Source organism: Astyanax mexicanus, chromosome 1, assembly GCF_023375975.1.
Source record: "Astyanax mexicanus isolate ESR-SI-001 chromosome 1, AstMex3_surface, whole genome shotgun sequence".
Lineage (NCBI taxonomy): Eukaryota > Metazoa > Chordata > Actinopteri > Characiformes > Acestrorhamphidae > Astyanax > Astyanax mexicanus.
Window position 1 is genome coordinate 12,094,857 of NC_064408.1, and position 21,054 is coordinate 12,115,910.

Genomic DNA, 21,054 nt, shown 5'->3' on the forward strand with positions numbered 1-21,054 from the left:
TATCAAATATCAGACAATTGTTTTATTTTTGTTTTACTTAAATGCACCTGTAAATACAAAAAAAAAAACTTTTTAAATGTACATGTGAGGGTACTGTGTATTGTGTCTCTTATAAAACTATTATAACTGCTGTGTGTGGAGGCTGTACGGTTACTGTAAAATACATCAGTATCTGGAAAAAAAAGCACTCTTAATCAGTGAGCCATGAAGTGTGGAACTATGTAAAGTTCCAGAGTAAAGAGTCCAAAAAGTGTCCAATACTCTGCTGATGAATACCTGCAGAGCATGAATACTCTGCTCCACACCTGCTGTCAGAGCTGTGAAAGGGGACCAACTCCAAACTAATGACAATAGGTTAAGAATGGGAGGTCATTAAAACTCCTTTAAGTGTCCCAATACTTTTGTCCATATGGTGCATCTCAATTATTATTGCAAAAGATAAACAAATTAAATCATCCCATCTCATCCATACCCTAATACAGTTTAAGTCTCTGATCAGGTCAGCATTCCTCATCACTTCCTTCTTCTGTTGGTTCAATAATTTTCAAGCACTGATCAGCAAACTCCACAAACAGCGGCTCCTGCATGGCTTTCTTCATGGCCTTCGCTTTGTCCTCAGCAGAATCCACCGCCATCATCAGCTGCCGGAGGTGTGGGTTCTGCAGCACACTCCTGAGGGCCTCCGATTCACCTGCATCAACACAACATCGCATAGCAGAATATCACATTACAGCTGCACAGTGAAACCACTGGAAAAAAGAGGGATTTTCTGCATGGATTACTATCAAAATGTGACCTGATATGTATATGCCAATTCACAACTATAGACAAACACTATCTAATAGGGGTGTGAAATATTGTATTATCAACATTTCTAAATATTGTGAATGATATTATACCCTGAAATATTGTGCCAGATCACCCACCCCTAATTATCATACCCCTAACCATTTTTTCCTGTTTTTAAGCAAAATAAAAAATAACACTGTTCTCATTTCCCATTATACATCTACTAGAGACAGATTATATCTGTCCAGTATCATTTATTTCACTTTAGTCCTGGATAAATGGAGATATCTGGAGTCCATTATTATTAGTATCATGACATTCTGGATAAAATACTTTTTTTTTTTTTAGGAGTGTGTCATATGTCTTATGCAATAATAAAATACAATTTTTATTTTGTTGCAGTAGTGTATTCTTGAAATTATTTTTTAAATTTAGTGTTTTGTCATATCGCCAAGAGTATCGTTATCGCAAAAATACCATTAAATATTGTGATATTATTTTAGGGCCATATCGCTCCACCCTACTATCTAACTAAACTAATAAAACACAGACAGTTGAATTTCTTGCCTCTTAATGTGTTTGAGAGCATCAGTTGTAAAGTAGTGAAGAGGTAGAGTTACAGGTATACAGTGAATTAAGCTCTATTTGAGTAATGTTCTAATCCAGATTATGAGAAGCAAGAACTGCTCAACTAAGTAAAGAAAAAAAATACTTTTTTTTTTTCTTTATAATTTTCCCATTTTCTCCCCAATTTACACGGCCAATTACCCAACCCACTCTTTAGGACTCCCCCTATATCACTAGTGATGCCCCAACACAACAGGAGGGTGAAGACTAACACAAGCTTCCTCCGATACACGTGAAGTCAGCCACCGCTTCTTTTCAAGCTGCTGCTGATGCAGCATTGCCGAGCAGCATCAGAGCGCACTCGGAGGAAAGCACAGCGACTCGGTTCTGATACATCAGCTCAAAGAGCCCTGTGTTGTGGACATCACCCTAGGAGTGATGTGGGGAGAGAGCGCCATCTACCCACCCGGAGGGAGCAGGGCCAATTGTGCTCCCTCTAATTGATGGTAAAGCTGCATAAAGGTGGTTTGAACCTGCGACCTCCTGCTTATAGTGGCAGCGCTTTAAACCGCTGGACCACTAGGTGCCCGCGAAAAAAATACTTTAAGAAAAATGAAGGTCAGTCAATCCTCAAGTGCAGTCACAAAGACCATCAAAAACATTATGATGGAACTGGCTCTCATCAGGACTGCCCCAGGAAAATGAGAGCAAGAGTCACCTCTTTTGTACAGGATAAGTTTATCAGAGTTACCAGCTTCAGAAACGAGCATTTTGGTTTGTTTAACACTTTTCAATTATTACATGGTTCCTTGTGTGTTCCTTCATAGTCTGGATTACTTTAGTATTCATTTATAATGTAGGAAACACTTTACTGTACCAAATATACAACCATGACAAACTGCCAACTAATTAACCAAAAACATACCTAATTGTTGAAGTCTTTCAAGAGGAACTCTGTCTGACTGGCTGTCCTCATCCAGGAGATCATCAGCAGTCCAGGGCTCCTCAGCTGAAATCACATTTTAATTAATTAATTAATTTTTTAAACAACCAGTTCAGAGTGTGAAACCTGTTTATAATGCTTATTTGTGGTTTCTGGAGCTCTTCACACACTCACCAGTGCTCGCACAGACTTCTGGAAGTGGTGTGGTGACAGGAGGTGTTGTATCTTTCACTTGCTGACAGGAATCTATATAAAACATACAGAAAAGTATTATTCATCAGAGTTAGGTTTAGGGGAACACATGTTACATGTTATATGACCAACTCTAGTAAAGCTGAACAGATCATTTACAGCAAAAATAAACATTAAACCAGAAAATTACTTACCATCAGTTTTGTGTTTCTTAAAGCAACCCAGTGAACAGCTACGATCAAAAAAAGAACACAAACGTTATTATTTGGTTTCAGAGCAGCCAATGCAGAAACAGCTTCTTCCCTCACGTCATCAGGCATCTAAACAGCGCTTAGTCCACCATCCACCTTGCACTTCACTTTAGTTACTTTTCATTTACACTGCATCCACCAACATTGGATTCTCACATATGGATTCCCACATAACCACAGATATAGTAGGCATACATGTGTACACAGTTCCTATATTTATGTCCTGTCTGTTTAAGTCAAAAGTAGACAAAAGGACTTATGGGGCACAGTTTGGGACAAGTCCTTAGCACCTTTAATTTTCTCTTATACCTGCTATTATTTATTGTCTGTATTAATAGTTGTTATTATAGATATGTATTGAGTCACATACATATATCAGCCAAAAGTTTGGACACACCTTCTTATTCAATGTTTTCTTTATTTATTTCTTTATTTAATTTATTTCCTACATTGTAGCTTAATATTAAAGACAGGAAAACAATTAATGGGCACTAGGGGTGGGCAATATTATATCGTATACAATATATCGTGACACAGAAATATCATGATATTAAAAATCCATATTGTGATAATAGGGCTGTTCTGTCTTAAAAGTAGTCTATTATTTACTGTGAAGCTTTAAGTATATTTATTGTATAATTGTTTTAGTTAGCAGTTTATCATCACTGTCCTATGAAAAACACTTATCTCCATTTTTGTTCATTTTTAGTTTACTACATAATTTGAACAGACAAACTGTCCCTTACACTGTGCCAAAATTTCTTAATGCATAGACCAATAGAAACTCTTCAAAATGACCTTAAATAAACTCTTTTTACATTGACTTCCACTGAAAGTTTACAAGGTTTTTTCTGTTTTGGAGATCAGAGTTTTTCATTGGACAGCGACAATATGCATGCACTAAATATTCTGCAATATTTTTTGCTGCATTATATTACTTTATGCTATATTATTTATTTTGCCACATTATGATTATTCTGTTATACTATTATACTATATTCCTGAAATGAATGAATTATTTTAGTTTTCCTATATCGCCAAGTATATCGTTATCGCAAAAATACCCTGAAATATCGTGATATTATTTTAGAGCCATATCGCGCACCCCTAATGGGCACATATGGAATTATGTAGTAAACAGTAAAAAAAAAAAAAAATTGTCCTCCACCTGACCAATCCCCTGATCTAAACCTGATGAACTGAGATGGTGATTTGAGGTGATTTAATTGGGATGAGCTGGAGCTTCACAGCGTTAAGGAAAAGCAGCAACTATTGTTCAGCACCTCCAGGAACTCCTTCCTTTAAGATACTGAGAAAACTTTTTCAGGTGACTCTCCCTCATGAAGACACTGAGATTAAAATACCAAGAGTGTGCAGATCTGTCCTCTAAGATGAATGAGCTACTAAGAATAATCTAAAGTATAAAACATTTTCTGGTTTATTAAACACTTTGTTTACAGAATAATTCAGCATGTGTTCCTGTATAGCTTTAAAATATACTTCAATATTAAATTTACAATGTAAAAGATTAATAAGAAGAAAGAAAACAAAACACACTGAATGAGAAAAAGAGGTGTGTCCTAACTGTTGGGCTGGTACAGTATGGGAGTGTATAACTGTGGTATACTCACTATCTGATCCTGCAGGCTGGGCATCTGTATTTAGGGAGATTTTCACTGCAGATTCCGCACAGCTGCATCACTCCACAACACGCTGCTCAACATACACACACACACACACAGTTTACACCGGAACAGCGCCATTATCATATAATATAACACTGTACATTAAATATTACACTGTTAATACAGCCATATACTCACCCACTTCTCAAATAACTTAAAAAAAGGAGGTTAAATGACTTGAAGTAACTTCAGCCTCTTAAAACACCTCTTCTCTCACTAGCAATGTGGAAACACCACTGAAAAGGGGAGGAGGCACAGCATTTCAAAATAAAAGTTTACAGAAAAAAAATATTTCAGCAAGACCTGACATAAAAGGAAACTATTTTGATATGCCCCTAAAGTCCTATCATAATTATTTAATTTAAATTAAATGTATTACTAGTAAAGACATCTAAAAAAAACCCTAAAAACTAAGAACAAATAGTGAATAGCGTTTATATATATATATATATATATATATATATATATATATATATATATATATATATATATATATATATATATATATATATATATATATAAACATTTTTCAGATTTTTGATGTTTTATCATTTTTCTTGCTTAGGATGAAAGGATGATTTAATCCTTTATTCTTTTATATTAATCAATTATATTTATTTCTTACAACATGTTATCGAATTATTTAACAAATTTTACATATGTTTTAATTTAATTTAGCAATTTATTTATTACATTAGGGACTGGCCTAAGCTTCTGTTGCCCCAGCTGAAAATTAAGTACTGATTTCGTTTCTTTTATTATATCTGTATATGCAATGTACACAGTACTAGTCAAACGTTTCTCATTTTATGTTTTTATTTATTTTTCTATAAGTTATTTTCTACCTTGTAGATTACTAGTTAAGACATCAAAACTCTGTAGCAACACATATTATGAAATTAGTTTTTTTTACTTTAATTTATTTATATTATATTTTTTGTATTGTTATAGATTTTTTTGCTTGTTCAAAATGAATTTCACTTTTTGCCAAACTTGAAATATTTAATAATGTGATGCCTAAACATTAAATTATGTATTTTATGAATATGATATTTTTAATGAATTACGCTGTTAAATATTTAAAGTTAAAAGTGAGACACATATAATTCAATTATACAATAAAACAGTGTATATGTGAGCAGTGACTTTGAAACTCAGAGACTTTTATTTTGAAAAGAGCCCTGTGATCAGCTCCGGCTTCGCACTCGGCTCCGTCCCCTGTCCTTCCCCACGTGTTTCCAGGCTATTCAGTCCTTCACTCTGCTGGAGATCAGGCCGCCATGCTGAAGTCCCTGAGCCGTGCTGTGAGCGTCGCCGCTCGGCTTTCTACCAAAGCCCCGGCCGCCAGGGCCGCGCTGGCGAGCCCGGCCCTGTGCGCTCCCAGCTCGGCCTCCACTCGGCCTTTTACCCGCTCCATCTGGATGCTGTGCAGCAGTAACGGCGCGACCTCGGGCAGCAGGCCGAAGCTTCTGAGCACGGAGCGGGGGCTGCCGGCGGTGCCCTGCGGCTGCGGGGGTCTCCACACTGAAGGTAACCTGTCTAATTTATCTGAAGGGGGATTATCCGCTTATATAACGCCGTGTGTCTGGTTTCATCAGCCGGTTAAAGAGAGACACAGAGGAGCCTGGGGCCAAGGCTGGAGAGGGAGCTGACTTATTATCTAGTTTATCTTTCTATAACTAAGATTTACTGTAATACTATGAGATATATAAATATAGTAGCTATTATATAGTCTTAATTTTGGTTTGCCTCTCATAAATTGGACTATACTTCTTATTTTTTATACTTTAATTAGATCTAACTAATGTAATATACTTGTAGTATACAGAGACAGAGCGTGACTGTAAATGTTGGTGTATGAGTTTGACAGCTACCCAAGTTAAAAGGATATTATATCTGGTTATTTGGGTTAATTCTATAAAAAAACTAAATGTAAATGAATGGTACTGAATGTGTGATTCTACTTCCGTTCATTTCTACAAGGAATGTGACCTTGATGAAAGTCAGAGCAGGGTTGAGGTTGAGTACTGTAGGTTAACTTGGATGACCATCTCCATCCAGATCAAGAACTTTTGAGTGGAGGGCATATTTAAGGATCCAGTTTAAGGTGCTTTATAAAATTAGTAACTGTAAAAAGTACAGTAAGGTAAATAATTATTTGATCCCTTGCTGATTTTATAAGTTTTCCCACTGAAAAAGACATGAACGGCCATTATTTATTTTAGTCAGAACAAAAAATTTAAGGGTAAGTTATTTTTAACAGAGAAAGAAAGAATATCAAAAATAAAATCCAGAATTATAAATATAAATTGTATAATTTTTTATTGTATTTCGTAGGGAAAAATATTGCGTATGTTATCCCCTAAAAACCATTAAGAGTTTTGGCTCCTACAGACTAGTTAGACGCTTCTAATGAACTCCTAATTACCTGCATTAAAGACATTTTAAAAGCCACAAGCTGTACAACATTTTGCTGATTTCTAAAATGAAACAACCATGCAATAATTATTGCATATTAACTATTCTTTTCCAATTATTTACACATGTACATTCATGTACATGATTTGTTACATCAAAATATTATATAATATAATAATAATATAATATAAAATTATTAAAATAAAAAGGAGCTAATGTCAATGCTTCTTGTCATTTTTAATAGATAAGCATTTTTTTATGTGTGGTGGTGATCATCCCTCTCTTCTCTTCCAGGCGATAAAGCGTTTGCAGAATTCCTCTCAGATGAAATTAAAGAGGAGAAGAAGATCCAGAAAAGTGCAACTCTTCCCAAAATGTCTGGAGGATGGGAGCTCAAACTCAACGGCACAGAGGCGAAACTCATTCGCTCCCTTTCTGGAGAGAGGTACGATTTTTATGAACAATTATTAAAATCATGATTGCATATAAAATGTCATTCAGGAGATCATGTGGTTTGAATCCAGGTCATGCATCTTGCCATCAGCTGCAGGAGCCCTGAGAGAGTTTGTCTTGCTCTCTCTGGGTGGATAGATGGCGCTCTTTCCCCTCATCACTCCAAAGGGTGATGTTGATCAGCACAAGGTGTCTGTATGTGAGCTGATGTATCAGAACCTCCTAGTGCGCTGTGATGCTACTCAGTAATGCTGCATCAGTTAGAAAAGAGGCGGAGTCTGAATTCACATGTGTCGGAGGAGGCGTGTGCTAGTCTTCACCTTTCTTGTGCTGTGGCATCACTAATGATAGGGGATATACAGCTGAGTAGCAGCTGAATGGATTGGATATTTGGACTAGCCAAATTGGGATCTTAGACTTACAGATTTATTTTTCCCTTAGGGTGACCATCACATTCAACATTAACAACAGTATCCCCCCAACCCTGGAGGAAGAGGAGGAGCCAGGGCATGGACAGAAGGCAGAGGAAAAGGAGGTAAAGCATCCTTCCATTTTTCACACTCTAAACTTATTTACAAATGGTTACCAAATTCCAATATATATATATATATATATATATATATATATATATATATATATATATATATATATATATATATATATATATGTATTGGTAATGCATGAATGTATGTTGTTTTTCTGCCATTTACACCACATTCTTGCATGGTGTTTTAGGTCTTTCCCCAGTATACATGCACAGATTACAGCACCATCATTTCTGACTTGTGCACTAAAATAAACCCCTATGATTTTTAATGCAGTTAAAACTAGAAGCCACAAACAGAAGCATGAAATTATTGCAGCTTGTTTCTGGAAGAAATTTGCTTAATAATTAGATTTTCCATTCCACCTTAAATGAAAGAATAGTCACATTCTACCACCTTAAAGTATCTTTAAGGGTAGATGAGAAAACAGTAACAGCACACAGATGCGAACCAAAATAGTGGATATATATATATATATATATATACACACACACACATACATGCACACTAAAAAAGACACTATAAGAGCATTATTTTATTATTTTGATTGTATTTTTTATTTGTGTCTTATCTTATTCATTCTTTTTTTTGGAACGTCTGTGTACTGTGTATACGTGCTGCTACTGAATGTCGAGAATTTCTCCCAGCAGCTTTTATATTAAACACGGTTCTAACAAATCTTTAATTTGATGTTTTGCTTCTTTTGTTGTTTCTTGCTTGTCTTTTAGCCTGAAATCGTCTCGACACCTAACTTTGTTGTTGAAGTCCTGAAACAGGGGGCAAAAAATGCCCTGGTGTTCGACTGCCATTTCCCAGAAGATGAGGTAAGACCTCTTAACTCCTGAACACTCAGACTCTGCTGGTTAAACCAGTCTAAGGTTAATATACAGTACAATACTGAGTGCTGTGTTGAATATTACTATATCTAAAGTTGTTTGTGCTTGAGCAGATCGGTCATGGTAAAGGGCAGGAGGAGAGCGATATCTTCGCAATTCAGGAAGTGAGTTTCCAGCCTGAAGGAGATGAAGACTGGAAAGAGACCAGCTACACCCTGAACACAGACTCTCTGGACTGGGTAAGAATACACCTGAGTGCCTGTAAATTACTCTTTAGCTTGTATAGATCTGGTTAGTGTGCCCCCTAGAGGCTCAGTCCCAGCTCCCACAAGCCAAAAGAAACAAGACATCCTTATATGTCCAAATTTGTTTGGTTTAAATAAACTGATACACAGAACATAGATAAGATGATCCAACAAACATCATCAAACTTCCAACTCTTTTATTTTTTCTTTCATTTTGTTTGGTATGTTTGTTAATAAATCGTTCCTTTTAGATACAGCTCTGTGGCATCCCTGGTACCATTTTTCATAATATGTAAAGAAAATGCATTTTTTTTTTATTAATTTGTGTTTTGGACATCTAACTCTGGCTGTTGATTGGCTTTTAAAAAAATAGATTGACCTCAAAAAGTGGTCATGTGATTGGTTTTAATTTAAATTGATTGACATGGCCACCACCCTTTGCTTACGCCCAATGGTTCTACAGCCTTCACTACTGAAATTCTGTCCTCTGGTGCTCAAACAATGCAACTGCATGTACTTTTTCTAGAAACAGAAAATGTAATTTTCAGTTTCACCCCTATTGCAGTTATAAATAATGATGTTTTCGCTGGTGGTTGTATTAGTGGATGCAAAAAGCCTGTTACTGGTTTCAATATCTCCTCCTACTCCTTTCTAAGCCCCGCCTCTACATGGTCATTTTTGCGCCCCTGAATTACAATTTTCAAACATGCCAAAAGTGGATAAACTCTTTAAATAAAAGAATTACAGTTGCTAAATTATGTCACACAAAGGTTGATAAAACATCCTAAAACCAGAATATAGCTTACAATCAACCAGGAAGCACTAAGTTATATAAAAGAGACTAATCTTAAAAAAGAAAAAGTGGGATTAATTTCAGACAGGGTTCGTACGGTCATTGAAAACCTGGAAAAAAATATGGAATTTTTGAAAATAGCAATTTCCAGGCCTGGATAAGTTTTGGAAAATTAAAAAAAACCCAGAAAGTGATGGAGAAAATCTATTTTGAGCCAACAAATACGTCAGCTCAGGGTTAATTAAGTAATTTAGCCCTACACAATGGAGCCTTCAGGATCTGACACAATTTATCATTTAAGATTGTCAACCTTTTTATCAGATTCATTTAAGACCTACTATAATCAATTTTAATTGTTGTAGTTGATTTCTTGTTTTACTGTGCATGTTTGCACTGGTGTTTTAAAAATCATTTGGTCATGAAAATTTGCCTTGAAGGCGTGGAAAAGTCATGAAAAAATCATGGAAATGTATTGGTTAAAGCGTGTATGAACCCTGTACAGAATTCGTGTTAATTCATAAATTAAATTGATTGATCCTTATAAATAATTAAATCTATAGTAGAAGCACTTTTGGTTATAAAAAAAAATTATATATATATATATATATATATATATATATATATATATATATATATATATATATAATTGTGGCACTCAAAATAAGTATGTGTATATTTAATGTCACCAATTGTTATATATCATCTCCACAGGCCCTGTATGATCATTTTATGGACTTCTTGGCCGACCGGGGAGTCGACAACACGTTTGCAAATGAGCTGATTGAGCTGAGCACAGCGCTGGAGCATAAAGAGTACATCCAGTTCCTGGAGGACCTCAGCAGCTACATCAAATGCAACTGATGTCCGTAACTTTTGCACAGTCTCTATATTTCTCTCTATTATTCCAGCTAATTTGAAATACTAATGTAAGGACAAAATAAAGACAGTACCAGACATGTTTTATACTTTTTTATATTATTTTGAAATAATTTAAACACAGTGTACATTCTTTAATGTGGAGTTTGACAGATTTGTGTGTTAGCCTGTTGTTGCTCAGGTGGTTTACAGAAATCGGAGACATTTGAGAACAGCAGATCTCCAGTGGCAGTTCAATATAGATAAATGGATTTAGGGCTTGATGTGTCTCAGAAATCCTTAGAAATTATACAAATGTATAAAGCCACCCAGTGATGTGTGAAAATGAACATTGTCCAGCCATTAAGAAATGTTAAAGAAAAACGTATGTATTTTTCTGATACAGTTATCAATGATGTTCTACAAATAATATAAAAAAATTGTACATCAGCTTTGACTGTTCTTGGTTATTTCAATTACTTGATTTTAATAAAAAGCAAACAAAAAAAAAAGTTACTTTATTTCAGTAATTCAGTTCAAAATATGAAACTCATATTATATAGATGTATTACACACAGAGTGATCTATTTTAAAAGTTTTATTTTATTACACAAAGAAAACTCAAAAATCAGTGTCTAGAATATTAAAAATTAGAATATTATTATGAAAACAATTGGTACTTTTGGCTACAGTGTGGGCAGTGTGCCAAATCCTGCTACAAAATAAAATTTGCATCTGCATAAAATTTGTCAGCAGAGAGAAGCATGAAGTGCTGTAAGATTGTCTGGGAAAACAAAACTGCACTGACTTTAGACTTGATAATAAAACACAGTGGATCAACACCAGCAGATGACATGTCTCTACAAACCATCACTGATCATCAGTACATTTTACATTTCATTTGTAAATCAAGGGAGCAGAGTCTGGAGGAAGAGTGGAGAGACACACAGTCCAAACTGCTTGAGGTCTAGAGTGAAGTTTCTACAATCAGTGATGGTTTGGAGAGACATGCTTCCTTCTGCTACTGAAAACTTTTATGAAGATTTCATTTTCGAGCAGGACTTGGCACAACGCCCACACTAGCCGAAAGTACCAATTGGTCTTATATAATATTCTGAGTTACTTGTTTTTTTTTTTTTTTTTGAGAAATAAATTCTTAAAATAGATCACTGTGTGTAAAACATCTATATTATGAGTTTCACATTTTGAACTAAATTACTGAAATAAAGTTTCAATGATACTCTTATGATCCTTTTTTTTTTTTTTAGATGCACTAATATAAAACGCACAAGAACCACATCACATCTTCACTGCAACATATATTTGCAAACATTTATAAGTTTGAGAAATTTGAAGTCCTAAAATTAAGAGACCAGTTTCACATGCAGGGATTAGTCAAGTGTTTATTCACCTTTATTTAAAATCAAGTGCAGTCAACTGAGCTTCAACCTAGTTCCTAATACCACTTCTAACAAAAAGACACGTCATATTGGGAAATAACATTTGCACAGTAATGGAAAAAAAAACACTGCTAGAGCTGATCAGCCAGAACATTAAAACCACCTGCCTAATATTGTCTAGGTGCCTTTTATGACAAAACTGTTCTGACCTTTTCAGACATGGGCTTACATTAAGATATTAGCAGCAAATCTATTAAATCCTGTAAGTTCTGAGGTGGAGCCATCATGGCTATCATTGATCTGGAGTGTTGGGCACAATGACCCTGTTGCTGGTTCACTGGTCGTCAGTTCTTGGAAAATGTTTGGTAGGTACTGTCCACTAGGGGTGGGCGATATGACTCTATAAAAATAGTGATATTTAAGTGGATTTGTGATATTTATAGGTATATGTTTGAGTAAAATTAACATTATAGAGTAAAAACTACGGACAACATTTTTTCCAAATTCCAAATAAAAATATTGTCATTTAGAGCATTTATTTGCAGAAAAAGAGAAATGACTGAAATAAAAATATGCAGAGCTTTCAGACCTCAAATAATGCAAAGAAAACAAGTTCATATTCATAAAGATTTAAGAATTCAGAAATCTATATTTGGTGGAATAACCCTGGTTTTTAATCACAGTTTTCATGCATCTTGGCATGTTCTCCTTCACCAGTCTTACACACTGCTTTTTGATAACTTTATGCCTTTACTCCTGGTGCAAAAATTCAAGCAGTTCAGTTTGGTTTGATGGCTTGTGATCATCCATCTTCCTCTTGATTATATTCCAGAGGTTTTCAATTTGGTAAAATCAAAGAAACTCAAAGGGGGTTCAGGCTTGTTTATGCCTTTTTCTGTTTATATGCTGCCAAATACTGTATATCTACCCCTCGAACCCATCCCACAGAAGCAGCATAATTGATCCTCTAGGTCACATAAGTGGTTTTAATGTTATGGCTGATTGCTGTATTCTTGCATTCATAGAACTGCAATATACTTTAACATATCATGAAGTTTTTTTTTCCCTAATGTGATGTGCATTAATATAAGCTTGACCCAAGTAGCAGCAGCTTTAGTGCTTTAGAGCTATACACCAGCAATACACACTGTACAATAATGTATTTAAAAAGTTTAAAGTGACTAAATAGAGCTTTATTATTATTATTATTATTTCACAGAAATAAAATACAAATATTTAAAAAGGAAACCCAAGGATAGGAGGGCACCACATCCCATAATGCTCAGCGTGATTCAGGATTGCATCACAGGACGATGGAGAGGTAGTCGCACACCTGTACAAAAGAGATCTTCAGTTAATGAACGGTATTAATTTCAAAAGGTTCTCACTCATAATGTACACACTTTGATCACAAACAACTTCCTGTTCTTGTGAATCAGTCACCATGGCAACTGGTATTACACATACAGTACCATTTATAAGTTAGTTCACAGCTCTTATCATTTCAATGTGTTTTATTTAGTTTATGATTTTGTACACTGTAAATTTAATATAGAAGACATTAAAGCTATATGTTTAAAACTAGAACTAGTTTAGTACAGTGTGCTGCGCCATTTGTGTAGCGTGCTGCGCAGCCTAGAGGGAGGGATCATCAATCCTCTTTTTGACTTTGAGGCTCAAGACCATGACATAATTTCAATCGATTTTGATGAAATATCGAAATCGTGACACCCCTAATATCCTGAGATCATGGTATAATCTTGCTAGGTGGTTAAAATGTGGTGTTATGGTGTTTCTAGGTGGTTGCTCTGGTATCCAGTACTAATGGAGATGCGCATCTGAAAAACGTACTGTGTGATCTTACCTTGCAGCTTATCATAAGGTTAGCTGAACCGTCTATGTTGGAGGCCACTGAGAATGTGGGGTTCTGGAAACACTCCTCCATGTGTTCAGTTACTCTTGCCTCAAGTAGATGCTGGAGGACTTCTGGTGTGACATTCCTCCCCTGTGAGGACAATGAATTACAGTCATTAGTACTAACTGGACAGGAAATCAAAAGAACCACATCACTAATCATACCCAACTGGTTCCTACACTAAGTTTACCCGAGACTAAAATTCAATAAATCGTCTAAACTATAGCAATGATAAGAAAGGTCATATCAGATAGCTGCTATTCATTTTACTGCTTAACATGGCCAATAATTACTTACTTTTACATGTGGAGAAGAACAAAAACAAGCAAAAAACAAAACACTAATTTCACTATCAGAATTTGTGATTTTCTTCATGTCAATTTGACTCACCACAGTGTTGATGTAAAGACCACAAACACATGACGTGAAGTGACTGTTCACGGTCAGATTATTTCTGCAACACAAACAGAAAATATTAAGTTTATACAGTACCAGTAGAAAGTCTGGACAGACCTCCTCATTCAATGTTATCTTTATATTTTTTTTTATTTCAAATTTTGTTCCCATTTTCTCTCCAATCTACACAGCCAATTACTTAACACACTAATCACGAGTCCCCTTTTCAGTAGTGATGCTCAAACACCAGGGTCCTCATGTACTAAAGGTACATATTTCACGCTCACGGTCTGATGTACTAAATTTGACTTGAACGTGTGAAAGTGCGTTCCCCCACGGAAGTTTTGTTTTGGGCGTACGCCTTTTCTTTGTGCGTATGTATTGTGTTTTTGTCATTTGGCGACACTTAGAGGCGATGCATTGAAATTACAACTATTAAGATATCCTTTATGCAAACATTGAAGTAAGCATTATTGGGTAAAATAAAGTAAATTAATCAGACAGTTTCATTGTCTTACAGAAATAATCGTTTAACGTGTTTCCACTTAGCCTAGATCAGGTTTGCGCTGGAGTTGTTGGAGATGCAGCGTTGGCATTACTGGAAAATACTGCTAATGGCCGAATTCATTGAGCGCGCATTTTCCGTGACCATTATGCTTTTTTGGCCCATGATGATGACTGGCTTATAAGCAGTTTTAGATTTCCAAGAGCATAAGAAAACAAGCTAAGTGTGTGACGTGTGTCTTTTTGGTAGGCAACTCATTTAAAGCATTTAAATGAAAGCATTTATCTTAGAATAATAAAACTTAAAACATGGGTAATTATACGCTATGCGTATATAATATTATTATTATTATTATTGTTATTATTATTATTATTGTTATTATTGTTATTATTAATAATAACAATAATAACAATAATAATAATAATAACAATAATAATAATAATATAACATTATACTCTGCGTAATTGAGGGAGGAGTCGTGGCAAGTGTGATGCTTTCGTGCATTTGCGCTTGATTTCAAGCTGATTGTGATGTACTAAGAGAAAGTACGTGGAATTCTGCCTACGCACGGTGGACTTCCTACTAAAATGTTCCGTACGCTCAGATCTGAAAAGTTCCGTACGCACAAAAAAATCCGGATTTATCAAACCGTGCGTAGGCAGAATTGCACGTACTTTGTTAGTACATCGCAATCAACTTGAAATCAACCGCAAGTGCACGAAAACATCACACCTGCCATGTCTCCTCCCTCAATTACGCAGAGTATAATGTAATAATAATAATAATAATTATTATTATTATTATTATTATTATTATTATTATTATTATTATTATTATTTATAAATGAATTAATTATAAATATTAATTACCCATGTTTTAAATTGTATTATTCTAAGGTGGATAATAAATGCTTTCATTTAAATGCTTTAAATGAGTTGCTTACCTAGAAGCCACACGTCACGCACGTTTTTTATCCTTGTATGCTCATGGAAATCTAAAACGGCTTATAAGTCAGTCATCATCATGGGCCAAAAAAAACATAATGTTCACGGAAAATGCGCTCTCAATTAATTAGACCATTAGCAATATTTTCCAATAATGCCAACGCTGCCATCTCAAACAACTCCAGCGCAAACTTTTATGTATTTTTATATAATCTAGGCTAAGTGGAAACACGCTGAACGATTATTTCTGTAAGCCAATGAAATTGTCTGATTAATTTACTTTATTTTAACCAATAATGCTTACTACAATGTGTGCATAAAGGATATCTTATTAGTTGTAATTTCAATGCATCGCCTCCAAGTGTCGCCAAATGACAAAAACACAATACATACGCACAAAAAAAAGGTGTACGCCCAAAACGAAAGTCCCGTGGAGGAACGCACTCTCACGTTGAAGTCAAATTTAGTACATCTGACCGTGAGCGTAAAATATGGCGTACGCAATGTTTTTGTGCGTACGCACCTTTAGTACATGAGGCCCCAGGAGTGTGATGACTAACACATGCTTTCTCCGATACATCTGAAATCAGCCACCGCTTCTTTTTAAAAATGCTGCTGATGTAGCATTGCTGAGAACAATCACAGCGCACTCTGAGGAAAGCGCAGCGACTCAGTTCTGATACACCAGCTCACAGACACCCTTAGCTGCAGACATCACCCTAGGAGTGATGTGGGAAGAGAGCAAGGCCAATTGTGCTCTCTCAAGGCTCCGGTAGCCGATGGTAAGCTACATGAACAGGATTCAGCGATCTCCTGTTCCTGATTACAGAAACACCTTCAAGATGCTGAGAAAACTATTCCAGGTGATTCTCCCTCATGAAGACTCAGATTAAAATACCAAGAGTGTGCAGATCTGTCCTCAAAGATAAGTGTGCTACTTAGAAAAATCTAAAGCTTAAAACATTCTGGTTTGTTTAACACTTTTTGTTTTCTATATAAACCCCACACGTGTTCCTGTATAGCTTTAATATATAGTCTTCCTTATTAAGTTTACAATGTTAAAAAAAAAAAAAGCAGTGGACTGATTATTATATTTCTGCTTACATGTTTTTAGGTTTGTTTGTGATTTGTGCCATATCAGCAACATGTTGGCTATTTTATGCCATTAACAATGTTAATGACTTGAGCATCACATACTGAAATCAGTGTCTTCATATGAAGGACTTGCAGAAAATTAAGTATTTTAGCTGGTGGAATCTTCTCGAATAGGTCTTTCAATTTTTTAACCCTTTAAAATTTATTTCTGGTGGTTAAAAGTGCAGGACAGAGCAATATGTACAATTCAGCACCTAGTCATGATTGTCTGCTCTACTTACACGTGACATACAGGACATATGAGCTTTCCATCTTCCTCCATTCCCTCCACGACTACATTTAAATACTGTTCTTCATACTGCTGGCTTTTGTGGTACTCCTCTATGATGGAACGTTCTGAAAGACAAGCAAAAAAAAAAAAAAAAAAAAAACATGATTCTCTTTCACTTTTCTAAATGCCTTATTTTTTTCCTAAGAGAGAGAGTTGAACACTGCTTTATATTAACCTTGAGACATGAGCTCCTGTTGGATTTCCTCTAGAATTGCCAGTTCGTCGTACTCTTGCGGGTCACTGTACATCTGTACAATCAATTAAACACAGAATCAAGATCAAGTCTGAGATTAACTCAGACGTTCTTTGGTAGAACAAAAAATATTAAATATCTCCTACATCTTTAACGCCAGTTTTCTTCCACAATGACGGCAGTGACTGGTTGGCAGACTTCAAGGTATTCCACTCCATCTCCATCACCTCCTGGACCAGCAAAGAGCTCTCTGAGGTCCCAGTGCACTCAGACATCTCAGACATCTGACGATACTTCTCCAGTAACCGAGAACGACTGTTCTTCAGCCTTTCCATGCAGCGCTAGGGGAAAACAGGGCCGTAAGCAACTGGGACAATAAATGTACAATTTATTAATTGAAAAAAATGCATTAGACTATGATATCAAATACATCACTACACAAAAAAGGTACTGTCCCTTTTAACCACACAAGTTTATGTACATAAAATCTTTGCTATTGGTCACAAAACACCTTAAGATCTGCATAATGTACAGCCGGAGTCTGTGTGTATATATGTATGTTATTTTCAGTTCAGTAATGGCAGTGCTCGGGGATGAAGCTAGTGTTACGGGATGTAAAAAGTGATTTTAATAAGCTTTTTTGTGCACTTTTTAAGTTATTAATGCCTCGTTTTAAATGTCAGGGCTCTAGCGAGGAGGTGTGGAGCTACTTTAATCTTGGATAACAGTGGAAAAAACTATGTATCGGGGCAAACTATGCCCCGTGTCACCCAGACTAAAGAGTGTTTGGACAAACTGTTCAAATTTCTGAATCTTGGAATGCTGTGGGAGAACAGAGGTGTGCTATTCTTTAAAAGGTAAGTACTTTTTATTATGTTTTACTACAACAAAAGTCCACTTTACACCAGAGTTCTCCTTTAATGGACTTAATTCCCAGTGATTTAAAACTAAAATAAATTTGATACATAAATCCATTACTATTAATCATTAATCCATTAATCAGACCACTTTCCTAAATCCCTATAAAAAAGTCCTTTACATCAACATGTTTGTCAGCAAGTGTCCCTAAATAGAAGTCCTAGGCAGTGGTCCCAGTACTAATGGAGGATAGGGGTTGAGTTACTCTGGGAGGGAGAATCAGGTCAGTTTTTAAAAGGTTATAGTTTGCAGACATACGGGTGAACGTGAATCACTTTTACAAATTAACTAAATCATTTACTGCAAAAAAAAAAAAAAAAATCAAGGTTCTACCAATAACCAAAAAGTTTGTTAGTACTAGCTTTTATAGTCATATCTCAGATTAAAATTAGTCATGTGTAAAAACACAGTCACTAAAGCGCCATGTTTAAGGTATGGTTACTTTAAGCAGTACAGCGGAGTAAGAGAAATGAACTTGCTTTTATAATGTTCGGAGAATTTAAAGCAAAAATACAGGAAAAAGCACCAGATGGATGCCAGATACTCTTGTTTGGACTGAAAAGCTGATACGCCATTTCTGCTGCATCCAGCCTCTACTGGTACATGGATATTACAAATATTTTACAAATCTTATTTACAGCACAAGTGTTTAAACCTGTGAACACTTTTGAATCAAGCCAATAAAAAAACTCAGATTTTTATTTCCTGAGTTTATGTAGGCCTTTCATGATAATTACATTATCGACTTATCATACAAATCAATGGAAATGACCTCAATAATATTTGATAATGGTAATATCTGTTGCCTATTGTGTTTATTTGTATGTTTGTTCACATATATAACAGTACTGAACAGTGTTTTATCCAGTCATGCAATCCCAGACACATGCTTCAATAACTGTGACTCTATACACAGTGTGCACAGACTGCAGTATATGAAGAAAAGTGAAGTATATATTTTAACTGAACCTGTCATGAAGCAAAACAAATATTTACCTAAGATGTGAAGATTAATTGCTGCCTTTAAAAACTTTATTCTTCCCAAAGAAAGAGAATATTGTGCTTATGGGAAAACAAATGTGTTTATTATACATGTTGAAACAAATTAAACTGTTACGTAAATAACCCAATAAACAGAGCAAATAGCTTGCTATCTTGTCTTTGGGGACTATTTTTTTTAAATAATTTGTCACACAAAGCTCTGCACATATTCCTTTAATATTTAATTATATATGGACCCTGAATACATCTGGCAGTGTATTTAAAGACATTTAGTCTAAAAAACAATTATATGAGGGAGTTGTTATAGGTTTAGACGTATTGAAATGTGTAACTAGAACAACAGACTTAAGCTACATTACATTTTACTAAACTAAACAAGGAGTTTACTAGTTAACTAGCTAATACATAATTTTTCATCTGTAACAACCGCGAATATAGAGTATATTAGTTTAGTCTTGTGCGATAATAAAACAGAATCAGCAGCAGGAGTCTGAATATCCGAGTATTTAGACCCAAACTCTCAGAATCTCAGAAAAACCCTGATTAGCGCAGATTAGCTTAGCTTAGAGGAGCTAGCCTAGGTAAACTAGCCAAACAAACAGACCAGCCCGGTCTAACCCTCTCCTCCCGCTCCGGATTCATTACCTTTCTGTAGGTCTCCTTCCACGGCGGAGTTGTGCCCTTATACAGGGATCTGTGTCTGTGTACCGCGTCCATATTCCACAGGTTAAACTCCGGTTATAAACTATATAAACTCTATAAACTCAATAAACTCAGTAAACACTCAAAACAGAAACACAGCGCTGTCTCCGCTCCTCTCCTTCAGCTCAACCGCTCCGCCAATCAGCCTCTTATGAACCCTCAGCTCGGAAGTGCTTCAGGGGCTGCTGGGAAATGTAGTTCAGTCCCTCCAGTCACTCTTTTTCAATGGGTCTGATATACTTTACTAGTTATTTTCCAAAATTCCTTTTCTTAATCCTGTTCAGACACATTTTAATAGACAACATCTGTTGTCTCCTTTTTTGTATTCCTGCATTTATTACAGATTGAAGTCTGTTTGTTGTTTAACAGAATTGACAAGTTTATCAGCCAATCAAAAACAGCACCTTAAATTTAAAGAGTTATTTTTACTGCTTAGGGATTATCTAACCACCTTCAGACAGCCTGTAACTGTTTTAGCTAAATTTGCTTTTTTTTTTACTTTTTTATAAATTTTGCCTTTTTAATTATTTATCTAATTTTATGTTCTACCTTTTAGCCATTTTATTTCATTCATTTCATCCTTTTAAGCATTTTATTACTGGTTTTACTTTTGGCCTTTTACCTTTTTATTTAATTGTGTTTATATTTTATTAGTCCATTTATTTTTCTCTTAGTTTTTTTTTTTGCTTTACATTTTAACCTGTCTGCATATCATTTTATTCTGAATTATTTTATTTCTCCTTAATTAAATCTTTTTTTGTTTGCTTATATTTCAGTCTCTTTAATTTTGTATATGCTAGGCTGCATTGGAAATACAGGTTGATTGATTGACTGTTTGATTAAGTAATTGTGAAATAAAAATAATAACAATGTTTTATTTATGTATGTTCATTTTTTTGTAATAGTTTTCTTTCTTCTTCCATGACAAAAGAAATATTCTGCCTTTGAAAAACAAATGCATTTATCATACATGTTAAATGTACTGGAGGAAATTGAAGTTAAAAACCCCAATAAACAGAGTTAACTAATTTAAAATATTTTCACACAAAGCTCTGCACACATTCCTCCAATATTTAATTAT

General features: G+C 35.2%; 3 protein-coding genes across 3 annotated transcripts; 1 reads left to right on the forward strand and 2 right to left on the reverse strand.

Annotated features, from left to right (window-relative positions):
• Positions 1 to 16: 16 nt before the first annotated feature.
• znhit3 (zinc finger, HIT-type containing 3) lies at positions 17 to 4,676 on the reverse strand. The gene is made up of 6 exons (XM_022665760.2): positions 4,566 to 4,676; positions 4,374 to 4,455; positions 2,686 to 2,723; positions 2,474 to 2,545; positions 2,282 to 2,365; positions 17 to 691 (listed from the first exon to the last, which is right to left on the reverse strand). The coding sequence occupies exons 2-6, from the start codon at positions 4,439 to 4,441 to the stop codon at positions 501 to 503; spliced, it is 453 nt and encodes a 150-aa protein (XP_022521481.1). The 5' UTR covers positions 4,442 to 4,455; positions 4,566 to 4,676; the 3' UTR covers positions 17 to 500.
• Positions 4,677 to 5,637: 961 nt separating this feature from the next.
• On the forward strand, positions 5,638 to 11,022 carry LOC103043346 (complement component 1, q subcomponent binding protein). The gene is made up of 6 exons (XM_007255830.4): positions 5,638 to 5,957; positions 7,140 to 7,290; positions 7,740 to 7,833; positions 8,572 to 8,667; positions 8,793 to 8,918; positions 10,429 to 11,022. The coding sequence occupies exons 1-6, from the start codon at positions 5,708 to 5,710 to the stop codon at positions 10,576 to 10,578; spliced, it is 867 nt and encodes a 288-aa protein (XP_007255892.2). The 5' UTR covers positions 5,638 to 5,707; the 3' UTR covers positions 10,579 to 11,022.
• A 941-nt stretch (positions 11,023 to 11,963) lies between these two features.
• Positions 11,964 to 20,132, reverse strand: rpain (RPA interacting protein). Its single transcript, XM_007255829.4, has 7 exons — positions 19,917 to 20,132; positions 17,498 to 17,692; positions 17,334 to 17,406; positions 17,109 to 17,223; positions 14,278 to 14,341; positions 13,837 to 13,977; positions 11,964 to 13,305 (listed from the first exon to the last, which is right to left on the reverse strand). Exons 1-7 carry the CDS (start codon positions 19,986 to 19,988, stop codon positions 13,276 to 13,278), a joined length of 690 nt encoding a protein of 229 aa, XP_007255891.1. The 5' UTR covers positions 19,989 to 20,132; the 3' UTR covers positions 11,964 to 13,275.
• Positions 20,133 to 21,054: the final 922 nt, after the last annotated feature.

Bases quoted from the DNA above. Each gene is read 5' to 3' on its own strand.
- LOC103043346 (XM_007255830.4), top strand. From the start codon at position 5,708: ATGCTGAAGTCCCTGAGCCGTGCTGTGAGCGTCGCCGCTCGGCTTTCT. The intron at 7,834-8,571 runs GTAAAGCATCCT...CTTGTCTTTTAG, and splicing joins AGAAGGCAGAGGAAAAGGAG to CCTGAAATCGTCTCGACACC. The intron at 8,668-8,792 runs GTAAGACCTCTT...GTGCTTGAGCAG, and splicing joins GCCATTTCCCAGAAGATGAG to ATCGGTCATGGTAAAGGGCA.
- znhit3 (XM_022665760.2), bottom strand. From the start codon at position 4,441: ATGCAGCTGTGCGGAATCTGCAGTGAAAATCTCCCTAAATACAGATGC. The intron at 2,546-2,685 runs GTAAGTAATTTT...TGTTTTATATAG, and splicing joins TAAGAAACACAAAACTGATG to ATTCCTGTCAGCAAGTGAAA. The intron at 2,366-2,473 runs GTGAGTGTGTGA...ATGTGATTTCAG, and splicing joins AGAAGTCTGTGCGAGCACTG to CTGAGGAGCCCTGGACTGCT.
- rpain (XM_007255829.4), bottom strand. From the start codon at position 19,988: ATGGACGCGGTACACAGACACAGATCCCTGTATAAGGGCACAACTCCG. The intron at 17,693-19,916 runs GTAATGAATCCG...GTTTTCCCCTAG, and splicing joins GGAAGGAGACCTACAGAAAG to CGCTGCATGGAAAGGCTGAA. The intron at 14,342-17,108 runs GTAAGTAGAGCA...TTTGTGTTGCAG, and splicing joins ATATGTCCTGTATGTCACGT to AAATAATCTGACCGTGAACA.